Source organism: Ischnura elegans, chromosome 9, assembly GCF_921293095.1.
Source record: "Ischnura elegans chromosome 9, ioIscEleg1.1, whole genome shotgun sequence".
Classification (NCBI taxonomy): Eukaryota; Metazoa; Arthropoda; class Insecta; order Odonata; family Coenagrionidae; genus Ischnura; species Ischnura elegans.
In genome coordinates, this window is record NC_060254.1 from 26,419,227 (window position 1) to 26,437,138 (window position 17,912).

The following is a 17,912-nucleotide window of genomic DNA, read 5'->3' on the forward strand; positions in this document are numbered from 1 at the left end:
ATTCAAATGAATTCTTCTCAAGAAACATTCACTGGGTCCAGAAATCAAATCATGAAATAGACCTTTTATAATCACTATCAAACAGACCATTATGCCATCCAAAATCCTTTGTTCTTGAGGCAATGGTAAAAAAAATTTACCCAAATATTAGCAAATCTAAGTGCCTTTGTGAATTTCTTCGAGTGGGAATTTGTTCGACTTATTCGTAAAGATATTGCTAAAAGAAGCCCTATAACTACTGTGTCATTCTTACCTGGTCATCATCGATTTCCCCTTGGTCCTCCATCTCATTGATGTCCTTTTTCTTCTTCTCCTTGCCACTTCCCTTCCCGTCTTCATCCTCGTCCGCTTTCCCAGCCTTGTCGTCTTTGGCCGCCAGCTCCGGCTCCTCTCCCGTGGTCGTCCCCCCGCCCTCCTCGTCCCTCCCCTTCTCCTCCTGCTCCTCTTCCTCCTCAGAGTCGCTGCCCCAGATCTGGTCGTCCAGCCTCTCCCCCTCTCCCCCAGTCTCGCCCATCTGCTTCTCCGCATCATCGTTATCACCCTCTTCCTCCCCACTCTCCCCTTCCTCCCCCTCCTTCTCCCCCAAATCTTGCAGTTTACCCTCAAAATCTTCCGACATTTCCACACCTGTCTCTTCCTCCTGTGAAGATATTTAAAAAAATTAAAAGCTTAAAACAAATGCCCCCAACAATACACTCAAACGGGGATCAGACAGTTCACCCGGAAAAACTCAATCTTTGTCACAATACTTTTTCCCCCATAGTACACATACGTACATACAGAATATAGATTCCAGTGAACACCACCACCTCATGTCTTACCTTCATGTCTTTGTCCGCTTTCTCTTCCTTCTCTTGTCCTTCCTGGTGGGCGCCCTCCAACTGGTCCTCACTCTCCAGTTTGTCGGATGCCTCCTTTGCCTTCTCGTCGCCATCGTCCATGTCCCCCAGCCCCATGCCCTCCTTCTCCTCCCACTTGCCATCCCCGCGACCTCCTCCCCCGTCCCCCTCTCCATCCTCCTCGAGACCCTTTGGGGTGCAAAAGCCCCTTGCGGCCACGTCAGAGAACACGCCCAGAAGGATGTGGAGGAGCTTGGAGGTCGTGCGGTGGGTGGTGGTCAGCAGAGTCACTATGTACTGAGACAGCAGGGACAGCTGGTCCAACAATGGTGCGCAATTCAGCAGGACTCTACGATAAAGAAGAAAAATATTGTAAAGCCAACTTGATGAATTCCAAAAAAACACTTTAAGAGGGTCAAAGAAATACTAATACATCAATTAATAGTTTAACTACAATGGTGAGAGTAATAACATACAGGGTTCATACAAACTTTCCTTTTTGATTTCCCTGATTTTCAGTACAATTAAATTATTTTCCAAACTATATTCATGGCAAAGCACTCACATGTAGAGGGACTGGGTGGAAATATGCAGCAAGGTGAAATAAAATGAAATAAAATTTATTCATTCCAGGAGTGTAAGATATTCCACCAAAAATTAAAAAAAAACAACATAAACAGCAAAATCTAATAAGTCTCCATGCATTCAGCTACAATTTTCACTGCACCTCTTAAGTTTTTCCCTGACCTGTATAAACCCAGATATGATGTCTCTGATCATTAAAAATTTAATTTTTACTACCCAAGTAAAACAGAGAATTTAACTTTACATAATCCTACCTATTCTTAATAAAGATGATTTATAATCAAAATAAAATATAAATCAACCAAATAACATGGGTAGAATGCAACAACCACATTTTCACAGTTATTCAAAAATGACCCGCCAGGAGAACAGGTATCTTTTGATCTTTGAATCAGCACAGGATCTTTGAAAGAGATCAACCTCAAAGAGGTTACACCAAGAATTTATTAGGATATATCAATCCAAGGTAAAAAGGTTTCCACAGACAAACCATCAAATGAGGATTGGGGATCTTGGTCTAGGGCAGGGGTTCCCAAACTGGGGGGCGTGACACCCAAATGAAATAAATAAAGAAATTACAAAAATAATTTCCTCAGATCTTTGATATAAAGTCTTTCTAAGTTTTCATAATTGTTTTTGTAAAGTTTCAATAAAGTTGTAAACTTTATCAAAGAAGGTTACAGTTTTTAAAACTACAAAACACACAAGAGTTCAAGGTTCTCAAAACCTTCCCCCTCCATAGCAGTTACTGTCAGACGCAACGGGTGTGTGTACCGATCTGGGTTGCGATATCCGTATTCTTCTCGCGCACACGCAGTGCAAGCTCCCTTCTCATTGGTGCATTGGCACAGCGTGTTTGTTGTATTGTGGGTGTTCTATAATTGCTGCGACGTTTGAATTGGAGTAATTGTTTTTGTGTTGTTTGAGTTCTGTGTGAAGCTGAATCAGAGAAGATGAACACGGCAAAGAAACGCAAGTATATTGACGATTATATTCAATATGGGTTTGTTTCCTTGCTTAATGATAATGTTGATCACCCTCAGTGCGTCATTTGCTATGAAGTATTAAGCAATGACGCGATGAGGCCTAATCGTCTTCTGAGACATTTGTCAACCAAACGTGTCTCTTTAAAGGACAAACCTAAAGAGTTTTTCGCTGCAAAATCTCAGAATTTAAAGCGCATGAAGTTAGATAGCACTGGATATGCTACTCAGTCATCTCTAAAAGTGCTTGAAGCTTCCTATGAATTATCTCTTCTTATTGCTAAGGAAAAGAAAAGTCACACTATTGGTGAAACGCTGGTTAAATCGTGCCTTTTAAAAGCAGCTGATGTTGTCCTTGGAACTGATAGTAGGCAAAAGCTATCACAAATACCACTTTCAGACAACACCGTAAAACACCGAATTGATGATATGGCCGAGGACATTGAAAACCAGGTGGTTGATGCAATAAAAAAATCCCCGTTTTTTGCTATCCAGCTTGACGAGAGTACATACATAGCACAATGTTCTCATTTGATTGTATATGTTCGTTACATTGAAAATGAAAGAATGAAGGATAAACTGATGTTTTCTACTGAGCTGTTGACCTTTACTAAAGCTGTAGATGTGATGGAAGCAGTATCAGACTTTTTTTAAGAAACACGAACTTTCTTGGCAAAAACTTATTGGTGTATGCACAGATGGTGCTCCTTCAATGCTGGGTTCTCGTTCAGGCTTTGTGCAGATGGTCAAAGAGAAGAATGCTGATGTGGTTGGGATTCATTGTTTTATTCACCACCAAGCCTTGGCAGCAAAAACGCTTCCAAACGAACTCAATGCTACTTAGTCAACTACGTTAAGAACAGTGCATTAAATACTCGACTGTTTAAAATTCTTTGTGAAGATTTAGGACGTGACCACAAAACGCTGCTATTTCATACAGAAGTACGATGGCTATCAAAAGGCAATATGTTGGGAAGACTATTTGAGCTCCGCGATGAAGTGATTACGTTTTTGGCACAGCAGAAACAAAACGAGCTTAGTGCAGAGTTCAAAAAACCCAGTAACCAAGTGATTTTGGCTTATTTATCAGACTTTTTTGACATGTTAAACAACCTAAACTTGAGACTACAAAGTGCAGACTCAAATATAGTAACACGTCGGGATGCCATCAAGATGTACGTTGAGAAACTACAACTTTGGATACGTAAAGTGTCAATGAACCCCAGCAACTATTCAAGTTTCAGCAAAGTAGTGTCAGTCTCAGAAGAAGCATGTTTTGAGGAAGTTTTTGAAGGACCGCTTTTGAAAAACTTGATAATTGACTATTTGAAGAACCTCAAGGAGGAGTTCAGCAGGTACTTTCCTAACTTATCAGAGGAGTTTTACAAACTATCAACCGACCCGTTCAACATGGACATAAAGTTGCTGCCAGAAGAGTTGCAAGAGGAGGGAATAGAAATAAAAAATGACTCTGCAGCAAGATACGATTTTGAAGAAATGGACAAGTCCTCATTTTGGTTTAAGTACTTAAAAGTTTACCACAGTGTTTCAGAGAAAGCTGTTCGGATGTTCTTGCCTTTTTCAACAACATACATGTGCGAAAAAGCGTTTTCAACTCTTGTAGTGATCAAAACCAAGTACCGCAACAAACTTGATGTCGAAAGTGACCTACACTGTGCTTTGTCTGAAACTCAACCCAGGATCTGTCAACATATCCAGAACATGCAAGCGCACCCATCTCACTAAATTACATTTTATGTTTTGTTTTTGTAAGTAGGTAGGCCTATTGTTTCACCTTTCTTAAATTGAAAATGTATCTGTGTTACAATGTTAAATTTTGTATCAGTAATTATATTCGTTTTTCATGTAATACTTGTTTTAATTTTCATCATACGTACAATTATTGAATCTTTCCATTCTGCGTTACCGCATTCAACAGTGAACAAAAAATTTACCTACTCACCGTATCAAGTAGGCACATACTTGTACAAGTAGGAGTTGGTATGTACGGCACCGTGGAAATAGGGTATTGCAAAATGGAAAGCTGATATGTGTAGCGGGGGGGGGAGGGGGGGCGTGGTACAAAAAAGTTTGGGAACCCCTGGTCTAGGGGGTGGAATCTTAGGCCAATGATCAAAGCGTCCCAGGTTTACGCCTCATGTGAGGTCTCTTGTGAGCTCCCAAACATAAATCATTGCACTTAAAGATGGAGCAGAGATGAAATGACTCTCATACTCTAAAATGCCATTTTTTAACTGCTTTTAGCATATTTTTTTCCAGTTCTCAGAACTAGATGGGATGGTTGCTTCTCAAATGAGCTCGCAAGTTCGTTGGGGTGCATGACCTCGAATTTTTTCCACCACGAGAGACGCGCGAATTGCAAAGTTTGCAAGTTGCCTTGTTTGGGTCATCATGCTTCACGATGAAGTATTTCCACACGTCCGACATTGTGACACCATGTCACTGTGAGGCTTAGTGCAATTTTTTGGCGGTAACGCGGTTAACAGTTTTTAAAATACAGCACCAACTACAGGATAATTTCAGAAGGTTGGCAACTATCGACGAACGCAGCGCGTTGAAGCGGGCAAACCAAAACACATTATCAATAGGGACATAAATAATGTTATGCTAGGGGAAAAATTATCGGATATCGGTGCTCCGATATCGATATGCCGCTCCGATATCGATATGCCGATAGTCCAATATCGGCCAGTATTTATATCGGAATTAACTATCGGCTCACCCCTACTCTAAATGTAAACTTACATTTTGTGTTCAACTTTAAAGGCCAATTGCCTGTAGCTTAGTCTGTGGTGGACTAATTTTTCATTTATCCAGACAAATCTTTCAGTGCAATGGCAATGAGTTAGCAAAATTTCAAATGAAAACTATGACTCTGAAAGGCTTACTTTGGAAATATATAAACCTAAAAAAGTACCTATAATTTATGAAGGTGAAGGAATCAAAACTTTGTAAATCTGATAGAGTGCAAACTGGAAGTTTCTGAATAGTGGATTTCATATGTTAACAATGACCTACCTGAGAGTATCCCAGAAGCAAAAACTATAATATTTGCAGATGATACAAATGTTCTCATCGAATCCAATAAAAAATCTGATCTACTAAAGAAAGTTTGTTCCACAATGAAATGTTTAGAAGACTGGTGTCAAAATAACATGATGGCCATTAACGTTCAAAAAACAGTCTGTGTTAATTTTGGCAGAGATCTAACACCTCCAGTAAAATTATGTGGAAATGATTTAAAATTTGTTGAAAACCTCAATTTTCTTGGAGTAAACATTGATTCAAAAATGAAATGGTCTATGCATATAGAAACCCTTACCTCTAAGCTAAATAAAACTCTTTTTCAATTAAGATATCTAAAAACAAGTACCAGTATCGATATTCGAAAATGCCTCTATTATGCAAATTTTCAGTCACATCTGTCATATGGAATTATTTTCTGGGGTGGCTCACATCAATCTCATAAAATTTTTAAAATACAAAAACAGGCAATCAGGGCTATTCTCAATCTACCCAATAGGGAGTCATGCAGGGCACATTTTCAATCCTTACAAATTATGCCTCTTACTGCCTTGTATGTATTTAATTTAATAATGTATGTCAAAAAAATCTGAACTCATTTGATCTAAACTGTGAAATACACCAAATAAACACCCGACAAAAACATGATATACATATTGAACCGAGGTCATCTAAACTTGCTAGTGAAGGACCATATCATAAAGGGGCCAAACTTTTTAACTTACTACCACCAGATATTAAAGCAATCCAAAATAGCAACTCATTCAAGCACAAATTAAATAATAATAATAATAATAATAATAATTTATTTTGTCTAGAGACCTTACAGCAAAAGATATAAGACACGTCATGAAAGGAAAAAATGCATATGTATATATATAATAGATTATAAATAATTGTATGATCACAGGATATTAATACTTAATTGGAGGAATCAAATAGGTATTCGTTAACAGAATAATAATTCTTCTCATGAAGAAAAGATTTTAACTTCCTTTTGAATGACTCCATTGACTGAATTGATTTCAAATGCGCAGGAAGTTTATTATAAATTCTGAGGCCCAGCTCGCGTGGGCCCAGCTTTGATCTGTTAGTCCTAATGGAATGATAATGAAGGTTATTACAATTCCTAGTTACATATTTGTGAACATCACAATTGAGCATAAACAAATCAAGATTATAACGTACAAAAATTAAAATTGATAATAAATATACACACGGGAGTGGAAGAATGTTAAGTGCTTTAAAAATAGGCTTGGAGGGAGCATCAAAAGGTTTTTTTGCAATGATTCTAATTGCACGTTTTTGTAATGTGAACACCTTGGAGGCATGAGGGGATGAGCCCCAAAAAATTATATTGTATGACATTCGAGAATAAAAGATACCGTAATACAATGTAAGAAGAATATTTAAATCAACAGATTTCCTAAGGTGTCTTAATAGATAGCAGATTGAACTTAGTTTGTTGGCTAAGAAGTCAATATTCATCTCATAGGACATATTACTACATAAGTATGCACCAAGGAATTTTGTGTGGGACACATTCTCAATGGACTTTTTATCCAATCTAATTAGGATGCTCTCGAGAACATTGCTATTGCCACAAAATTGAACAGTGTGTGTCTTTTGTGTGTTTAAAATCAATTTGTTAGCTGTACACCAGCTTAAAATACTATCATTTGCATTTTTAGAGCTCATAATAATGTCATTTTGAGTTGGAGAAGAAAGTAAAATATTCGTATCATCAGCATATAATATGACTTTAGAACCTGGAATATTACTGAGGGAATGAGCTAAATCATTTATGTAGATTAAAAATAAGATTGGGCCTAAGATTGAACCCTGAGGAACTCCTACGGTGGTAGAAGTACTTTTGGAAGAGTATATACTGCCATTTACAGACAGTGAGACAGCCTGTGTCCGATTGCTGAGGTATGACTGAAGCCATTTATTAGCAATGCCTCTCACTCCAAAATAATTAAGTTTACGAAGTTATTAAAAACGCTTATATATCAAAATTCAATTTATTCACTAGATGAGTACTACGACTTGTGTAAAAAATATGTTAACAAAAAAAACTCGACACCTTGCAAGCCATAACATGTATATATTAATTCACTGCGATCTATCATGTATATCTAATATGTTCTTATTCTGGAAGCTAAAATATGTACCACTGTCATCTGTCTTTTATGTTTTATCTCATGTGTTGTTTGTCCACTATATGACGTTTTCTATGTTACATTGTAACCAAACAGAAATAAAATTATTACTATTATTATTTTAACAATCCAGCAGGAATTTGATTAGATTCTAAAATATGCACCAGAATACATTTCAATGACTAAAATTTAAAGTAAAAATATGGACGAAAGGCTTAGTTGTCAAAAAGGACATCATTTACACATACCTTTTGCAATGCTGAGATTGTGGGCACAGGGGATTTTCATCCAACAAACCAGAGAGTTCTGTAATTAGCTCATTAACAGCTGATGTAACATCTGCAAGCTGCAGCAATTGAACATCATTCACAAGAGATTCGTTGATATTTTTGCTCAAATGAGAGTCCACTATGCCTTCCATTTCAGCTGGTGCTTCCTCTTCAAGGGCACTGTGAAAGGTTTCCTGACTTCCCTCCACACCATCAGTCACTTCTGCCTCCATCCCAGTCTCAACGTCACTTTTAGGTCCCTGGGATGAATCTTTGGTGGACCACTTCTTGTAGAACGCTTGGAAAACTAACAAAACCTTTTTCAAGAGAGCCTCAGAACGGGCCTCAAACTCAGCAGTCTTCTTAACGAAGCTATCACCGAGTTCCGATGTCTCAACACGACCAGGTTTTGCACTTTCAATAACAACACGAGTCGATATCGACTTCATTTCCTGTACAACCCATTTCAACGATTCACAAGCATTGGGTAGGTCTGACGAGTTAGGTATATCACAAACCACCAGATGACCTAATTTTTCTACAGCATCAGACAGTGTGCCAAGTTCACAAGCTGTTTCCATAAAAACATTCCACTGAGAAGGGGTAATGGGAAGGCATTTGGAAATCAACAATGGATCCAAGTTAGATTGTAATTGACTGATCTTTTTAATTATATTTGTGGCGTCATTGTCAATACTCTGCCATCTCTCATCTCCTTTTGTCAGTGCTTGAATACCTTGGTAATTACATGTTTCTGATGCTTTATTTGGAGGTAATGGAAGCTCTATAACCACATTCCTGCTGGAATCAATTACGGATGGTTCAGGGCATGACTGTAAATATAGCCTCAGCTGCTCAAGGAATATTAAACTTGAAGAAATAGCCTTGGAGAGAGAAGCCTGTAATGAATTAAAAACTAGATTAAAGAAAACATTACTAGGTGAGTTGACACTAAAAAAATTGTGGCATTAGTTTTTTTTAGGTCTTTAATTAAGGTAGTATGAGGAAGTCCATCAAAGGTAGTATGAGAGGTTCCACTGTATATAGTTAGACTGTGTGCCATAGGAACCTGATAAAAAGTCAACCCTTCACAGTTAGTCCGATTTTAATCAAAGAGGACCATCAAAATGTGCATGAACTTCTTCACTAAAGATAGCATAATTACTTGATACATAGCATCCTTGATTTCTCATTTTCACTTCTTTCCTCAATACCATTAATTCAATTCCTTAATTTAATACAGTGCAACCTCGATATAACGACACCCCACGGTGCACTAATAAACACTCGCTATAGCGAATTGTTGCTTTACCGGAGGTGGAGCAAATAATAGCCAATATACCTGTTGCGAACAGATATACAGGAACAGGAGTGGTGCGGCGACAGATAAACATCTATCCGATAAACGTAAGCATAAATACAGACGAAAGGCGATGTTTTTTTGCATCACTAAATTTCCTTACTCAAATAACGACTAACTATTCAAACAATTTATAAGCGCCGCACTGAATAAAAATCATGCAAAGCATTGTTTCGTCAATCATTATATTTATCGAACGACAGTTTACCACATACATTTGAGACTGAGCACTCCATTAACTTCATTTCTAACAGATCGCTAGCAATTACAGAGGTTAAGGAGTCTTGATGAAAGTCTTCCGGCGGTGAAATCCTCGCTATGGCGAGAGCCAACACCGAAAGGGTCTCGTAAAAACGAATTTTTCATCACGCTTATTATAGGGTCAATTGACGGTGCATCGCCTATCTCTCGTAATAGCGGGTGTTTCGCTATAGCCCGTACTCGCTTTAACGAGGTTCCACTGTATGTCACAAATGGTAATCAAAAAAACAATAACAGTTTTGACTACACATTCATATCTTAAGCATAAAAACTGAACAACTATGCCATGCATGGAAAAACTTCCATCTTATTAAAACAAGCAACTAAAAGAAAAGTTAATAAGAGCTCACAACAGAAAGTTAACTCATAAAGAGCTCAAGAGATGTTTTTGGGATTTATTGGAATTGATTAAAACTTTAAACTCACAGCACAGTCTCTCATTGTTACTTGACTTGGTGCAATGTCATCATTGCCATTGTCTTTGTCAAGGGCATCAAGGTGGGTAAGTTGCCTCCGCAGGGTCACCAGATCATCTGAACAAGATGCAAGAAGTTCCTTCTGCGATTTCACCATGTACTTTGGAAGAAAAATACAAGAGCCTCTTTTAAATTGCTGGATTGCAAAAAACAAATTCATAATATTACAAGACTTATAGCTATGAAGATAGTGAACTACTTTGGTAAAATTTATGTCATCAATGTAAAAAAAATTCTTTATCCAAAAGACTAGTCTTTGCATACTGATTCATAATTAGATAGCCTATAGTGATTGCTAGCAAAAAAAATTATGCTTACCATCACTTCTGAAATGACAGTCATGAACTTAACTCAGTGGAAATATTGCAATGTCTTATTTTACTAATATTAATCATTACCATTACACTCTTACATTAAGGAATCTTAATCACACAATTATTTTCAACTAAGTGATAACATGCCATGGTCTAGAACTTAATGAAAGAGAGAAATTATTTCTTTTAGCAGTAAATCACACACGAAAAAAAATATACTACAGGGATAAAAAAATCATTAACTCAGCTACTTTTAGGCTTTGTTGTTTTAATAGCAAATCAGACAATGATGCGATAAACACCTAAAGGCATTAAAAGAATGAAAATATATAGTAGAGCAGTACCATCAGGTGAGACATGAATCCGCGGAACCTCTCAATGGAAGGTGGGCCCAAATCCTTGGATGGTGACATGGACAAGACCATGTTCAGGTGAGCAAGTTGAGCCATCGACCGCACAAAATACTCTCCACATCGATCCCACATTTTAATCAGTTGGGCATCAGCCTTCCTACAATCAAATAAAAGTAGCACTTTCAGACATAGTGCACCAACAGACACACACAAATTAATGGAAAAAGAAAAGATAACCTTTGTACATACCGTATTTCTCCGATTATAGTCCCCCCCCCTAATTTTGAGACTTCAGTTTCAGGAAATAATTAAAAAAATGCGTTTGAATATAGTCCCCCCATTACTTTTACCGCGGACATTTTTGGAAAAAAAGAGGGGACTATATTCAGACATATACGGTAAGTACAGAGGACTGAAGGCGAAGAGGAAAAAAGAGACACAAGCAAACTATCGTGATACAATCAGCAGCATCTGTTCTTGTTTTAAGATGTTTGAATAGGGATTAACCATAATACAAAGACTACTTAAAGAAAAAAAACTCAAAATGTACTGAGAGACAAATATCCCTCCCACAAGAGCACTGCGGATAGGGGGAGATTAAAGAGAATGTAGTTTGCAAGGGAACACCTTTGTGCTGTGACTGTCAATAGGAACAAGGAGGGAGAGCTCAAACTAAATATGTAAAAAGGGAAAAGAATCTCAACCCAGGGTGATTACAAAATCAGAAAATATCAAAATGTTAGTGGGCTTTTTAAGATCTTGGCAACTACTTGAAAAGGATATGCATCTGTTTTGGTGGAATTTCCATTCGTAAGATCATTCCACAATGTTTCAGCTGTGATATAACCCCAATCAAGTCATCCTCGGAGGGGCTGCCCCTTAACAGGGATATTTGCTCCAAGGTAACCAGCCCCTCCAGCGGACTTACCCAATATGTGGCGGTCCCTTACTGAGGCATGAGAAGACAATGAATTGAAATTGAATAAGTGGACGAGTAGAAGGAAACCAGTGAACCTTACTATGATGATGAAAATAATAATAATATCAGATGCATACACCAGTGAATCTGTTATGGTAAGAGTTCAGTACAACATGCATTAAACAGGCTACAACTTTGGCAGATGCTGAAAAGGAAGGAAACTTAAATGTTTTACATCAGAATATGTAACTATGATTCTGGAAAAGTGGCCCCTTCTAAGGTCCTTGGAGGAGGCGACCGACAGCTAAGGTCTTTTGCAACATAGGTAAGGATAGAAGGGTGGAGAGAAACCAGGCATTAGCATTAGCCTCCTCTTAAAGAAAGGGGACCAATGCTTAACATTCAATCCTATGCATTACTGTAATTGAAGTGCTCTCCATAAAGCGCTCAAGCAGGGATCAGGCAGTCTCCAAAAAATCTTTGCCACCACCATGATTTGAACCTGGATCCCCAGGGTGGAAAGGCAGCACTCTAGCCATCACACCAACCTGACCCCCGTGGCCCCCAATGAATAATAATAATAATAATAATATGTTTCATTTGCCCAAAAGACCAAGGTACATTTGTCAAGGTATAAGGCACGTCCATCAAAAACATAAGTTACTTCACAAAGCATAAAATCAGTGTACATATATATCGCATATAATAATCACTCATAACAAAGAAGGAAAAAAAATCACATTGTATAACATTCCATCAAGCCCTATACTCATGTAAGTATTCCTCCAAAGAGTAATATGAACATGAAAGAAGGAACCTTTTTAATTGCATTTTAAATGCATTAATTTTTTAAATATTTTTTACATCAGCAGGGAATTTATTGTATAGTCGCACCCCCATTTCCCTCGGGCCAAGTTTGTTTAAGTTTGTCCTTGTAGTAGTGTAATGTATGTCATGCTTGGATCTCGTGTGATGGTCACTATTGAATGAAGTGAGTACTATGAGTAGGAGAGCGATTCCGGTAGGTTTAATTGAACCATCAACAATGTCAGGGTTCCCACTCTAATTACATTATAAAATTCAAGGTTTTTTTCCAGGTTTTCACGGTCTAAATGTCATCAAATTCACGGTCTGTAGATCAGGCATTTTAGGCAGAAATATTGATCACGTAACTATCATCGGCCGCATGTTAACTAAAAATGTAACAAATGCAAAAGATGCCTTGAATGCAAACACAGCAATGAAAGTGCTATCTCTTATCACGTCACCTATAGTTAGCAAAATTCAGCTCCGGCTAAAGGGTGTGAGTGGGAAAATGGAGAGAGCAGGGTGGCAGGGAAGTGAAGAAGTGCCTGATTTTTTTTCTAGGGTTAATGTCTTCCAATCGCAGGCTTAAGGTCAATGTGCTGTCATGGCACATGTATCAATTAATAATTGCGCTTCCAATACATGTGTACAGAAAAATGTGTGGACAGTATTTTCACGTGACTCGGCCTTGAAACATGATCGAAACATTGATTTTTCTTTAATCTGTCTATCGCAGTTCTACTATCAAGTTTGCGCGATTTCTAAGGTTTATAAAAAAATTCACGGCTATTTCAAAGTTTTTTCTCAGTAGACGAAATTCACGGCTTATTTTAAGGGTTTTAAGGATTTCACGGTTGAGTGGGAAACCTGAATGTTCTAATTCTTATCGACAACAACTAAAATAATTCACTGCCTCAAAAGTAAAAGAAATAATAAGCAAAGGAGGATTAAGGAACTGGATGGGAATATAATGAAATGCAGGTATGAAAAATGCCCAATTTGAAGTTATAGAATTCAATGATTGTCTGCAAATAAAATAAATTTAAAAAATTGTATTAAGAAAAGAAGACCAGCTTGATTTTGATAGCAAAGGGAAATAGTTAAAATTAAGGTTGATAACCACCAAAACTGGTCCATATTAAACTCTTGCCATGGACTCAAAATATCCAATTAATTTTATCACATCATTTCCTCAAAAATAACAGCTGAAATGAACAAAGCCAGGCTAAGATTACAAGAGGATGGAACATACCTGGGTTTCAACTGGTTAAATTCAGCTTCCAAATCTAATGGAGGAATCAGGAACATATCTAGAGAGCATGATATACTCTCTCTCATATTTCCATGCTTTTCTGCAAGGACCAAACCGGTTCGATACGACAACCCTAGCTGAGTAAGGACACGGAACAAATCGGCAAGAGCTCTCCTTTTGCGCTGAAGTATGTTCTTGGCGGCAGACTTCTGTTTGTCCTTGGGAATTCCCATGGGAACCTGATTTAGGCAAAATAAAAAAGATGGCAATATAATTTAACAAATGAAAATAGAAGCGATGTATCACTTAAGTTCTCAGTTCCAATGATTCTTGAACTTAGATAAGGAATTGAAACCGAGGCCAAAATGAATTGGTAATGAAATAATTTGCACAAAACTTAATCAAAAAACTTTTCTTGACAATAATTTATACAACATACTTAAAATAGAGTGCTTTTATGAATCCATACATTTATGAGATAAACTGATGAAAAATTTTGAGCATTTTCCCAAGAATTACATACATATAATTAAAATCACACTATTCTAATACATTTTTTGTCCAACATAATACTCAGCTCAGCAGCATTAAAAAAAAAGATAATTCTGTAAAGTAAATGTTCCTAATGATGCCGCTTAGCAGTGAAATATGTTGCACAAAAATTAAAATTAGGGGAAAAGTATGACTATATAGTTATGATTACATAATAGCTATTAGAAAATTACACTATCAAGATAAAGCCCATGCTTAAGAACTTCAACTGAGAAGAGATGCCACGTACCAAACCAGAATTGGAACCAACAAAGAAGAGGATCCTGTAGATCCTTAGAAATAAGCCAAATTGTAGTCTTATTGATATGAGACACACTCAATAAAAATATCTCATTACCACTTAAACCTTAGAATACATTCCCCGAGGATGAAATTCACCATGAAAAAAATTCATTCGTCTCACCCAGAATTTGGAACCAGATCTTGCAATTGCCAGTCAGGTATTCTACCAGTTACACCACACGAAACCATCTTCCAACAAAGCAAATTTCATATTGCATTTACCAAACAAAGGCATTGATATACCAAGTCCACATTGTGACTCAGGAGACAGAAGTCATGCTAACTAGTCGGAGATAAAATCCTATTGTCACTGTTTAGCAATGGATGTTTCCCAAATCACTACATATGACAATAGGCTTTATACACCACCATTCACACTGGTGCAAAGTTATTCACACCTAGGGTAAAACAGCCATGAAAAAGTCTTATAAAACCTTAGAAACTGAAAGAAATATTTTTTACCTGCAAGGAACCAAGGTGTGCAGCTGATTCTACCACTTCCACAGACAGAGAATCCACAGCTTCAATGAGAGCAGGATAGTTAACTGAAGATATTACTTCTTTACATAATTTTCGGGCTCGGTTGAAATAGTGATCAGTTTGGTGCAATAACATATTCTGATCAACATCCGTCAAATGACTTGTAGGGTCAACCTAAAGCAAATATTTCAGGGTAAAAATAAGTATGCATCTAAAAATGATTTATAAATAGGAACGGAAAAGCAACTCAAATGGCAAAATCAAATATTTACTTCAAGGAGAAATAGTAACAATTTTATACACTCATCAAAAAATCTTACTCAGCCCTAATTTCATATAATCCTCATATTTTTATTCATTTTAAAATAACACCTGGGGAGAGGTTTTTAACAAAATTTTTGATTCCATTTAAAAAAACAAAATAAAATTGAACATTAATTATTCATGCCCAATTTAACCCTCAAGCAGTCACACCTCTTGGTGTAACACCAGCATCACTGAGTGTGCCATGGCTTATTTTTTGAGGTGTGCTGTTGACTGAAATTTCAACTTAACCACAGTAAATTTTTTAACCTGAATTTAGGCAAGACCAAAATTTAGCCAATGGTATGCAGCAATAGTTAGCACCCCCAGCGGCCATAGGCTACATGAGTTAACAAATTCAATAACAAATGGGCTGAAAGTGCATTTTGCTTTTTGTTTTTCTTCAATTCAACTTATTTTCAATTTATATCATACTTAGAAAACTTTATCATAATCATTAAAGTGAAAATAAAAGGAGTCACATTTCCTAATAATAGCAGTCAAAAAAGGCAAACTTCCTGCCTCTGCCTTTAAATGAATCCCAGATGTTTGATTTTGTCAAAAGAATGACAATAGCAAAATTGAAATAACAAATTTCCCATGCTTGACTCATCCTTGAAGCACTCTCGCCTCTTGGCGAAACACGACAAGTCAACAAATGGCTATTGTCTTTACTACCATCAAATGAATCCCAAGCATGTGAAACTCATTCCATCCTTAGAAAACATTATTTAAGGAAGACTAGAGGAGTGCTGGATGGTTCGGAGCATAGAGTAAAATGCTGCAGTAGACTCTCGTTAATACAAACAACGTTATTACAAAGTTCTCGTTATTAGGAAGCAAATTGTTGGTCCCAACGAAAAGACCAATCCAATCTATCGTAAAAGAAACGGTATTACGTAATTTTCCTTATAACGAAATTACAAACCTCAGTCATGGCCCCTGCGGTTATAGAGTGAACTTTATTACGACGTTCCCCAAATAAACAACGGCATTTAGAAGGATATACACGACCATACATTATAATCATTGCGGTACGTTTAACTTCTCCTCTTGCATTGTGCTCAAGAGAGTCAATTATGGTTCTTTCTTCAGTAGGAGATACTTCAGTATCCATGCAACATCATATAATAAGCTTCATTCCTGTGGAATCATGGTGACCCACTCATTACCACTCGTAAATTGAACGTAAAGTAAGTCCTCTTCTTACAAAAATTCGATTTACGAATTTTCAGAGGTACAAACTTTCGAAAAATTCAAGCATATTTCAAGAAATTTCAAATTTGGCACCTTTCGAGTTGGCCGATGCGACACGGTGTGGCATAGAGGAACTTGCACTTCGGCCGTAACCTGAACAAAGTATCATTTAATCCATTGTGAATTCAGGTTTCTGTTCAGCGTTTCACCTGATCTTCCTTCCCGCGGATAACATTTTTTTCGGCCCCAGCTGCATCGCACGCTCAGATTAGCTCGTCACAATCATGACCAAATGCAGAGTTATAATGCAGTGTTGCATTCTGCAGAATAACCTCTCGTTTTGATGCCTTGTATAGGTTTACCAACTTACGAACAAGGTCTTGGAATGCATCTCGTTCTTATACCGAAGACTTAATGTATTTCGGATGACATCAACCCTTGATTTTATCAAGCCCAATTCTTAAATTGATAAAACCAAATGAATATTCTTGTTTTCATATATTTGTGTGTAAATTAATCGACTTTAGGTACCGAATGTTAAAGAGACAAGAATATTTGACAATGTTTTTATTTCAATTACTCCTAAAAGAAACGTTCATATGAACTTCGTTATTACGAACCTCCGGTTTTTCGCTCCCATGAACTTCTTAATAATAAGAGTTTACTGCACAAAGAAAATGGTATCCATTTGAACTACTCAAGAGCTCCAGCGTGACTGCTTCATGGTAAATCAAATTTGACTAGCAGTCGGACACTATAACATACAATCATATTCAATAATTTCATCACATCACCATAAGAATAAAATTTCAAAGTAAAAATTCACCTTGATCTCAGAGAGGTAATTAGTGGGATCAAAAGAGAAACCTCGAGCAATCTTTCCTTTCTTCTCCGCAGCACATCCAGGGTCATTTACATTTGTAGCATCAGTCCTCTCAACGGCTGTATCCTTGATATTCACCAAAGCAGAACTAACTGGCAACTGAAGAACTTTCTAAAAACAGAAAAACATTTCATTTAAACTTGGTGCTATAATGCTTGATAAGGGTATGGAAAAAATTAATTCTAGATAAAGAGGCTGAGCAAAATAAAATAAAAGGGAGCTCCAAAAAGATATTTCTATGAGCCTAAGTCACCCTCAAAACGTTCCTAATGCTACGATAACCAAATAGTGGAAAACATCCCATCAGCATATAAGCACAGCTAAACAAGTTACCACAATATAACTTCTTAAGGTAAAAAATTATATTTTTCCAGACCAAAAGACCAATTATTTCAAGCATTCATTGAAAGGGCTGTAGTTTCATGTCCAATCAACACCAATGAACATCATCACTTAATGAATAAAGAGTTCAGGTGAAAGATAGAATAAAATTAAATGGTTTACAGCAATAAAAAATTCTTTTCGTCTTATGGCCAAAAATGTACACCACCATTTGTAATTGTACAGTAAACCTTCAAATTATTTCACAT

At 37.0% G+C, this 17,912-nt stretch overlaps 1 protein-coding gene across 1 annotated transcript in view; it reads right to left on the reverse strand.

The window, feature by feature from the left end:
• LOC124166118 (midasin) overlaps nt 1–17,912 on the reverse strand; it is a 163,107-nt gene that overhangs the window by 15,507 nt on the left and 129,688 nt on the right. The window contains exons 60-67 of the mRNA XM_046543775.1: nt 17,266–17,433; nt 14,922–15,113; nt 13,626–13,864; nt 10,639–10,804; nt 9,931–10,080; nt 7,863–8,782; nt 822–1,188; nt 254–640 (exon numbers count right to left, since the gene is read on the reverse strand). Of these exons, the coding sequence (XP_046399731.1) occupies nt 254–640; nt 822–1,188; nt 7,863–8,782; nt 9,931–10,080; nt 10,639–10,804; nt 13,626–13,864; nt 14,922–15,113; nt 17,266–17,433 (2,589 nt within the window). The remainder of the gene's footprint in view (nt 1–253; nt 641–821; nt 1,189–7,862; nt 8,783–9,930; nt 10,081–10,638; nt 10,805–13,625; nt 13,865–14,921; nt 15,114–17,265; nt 17,434–17,912) is intronic.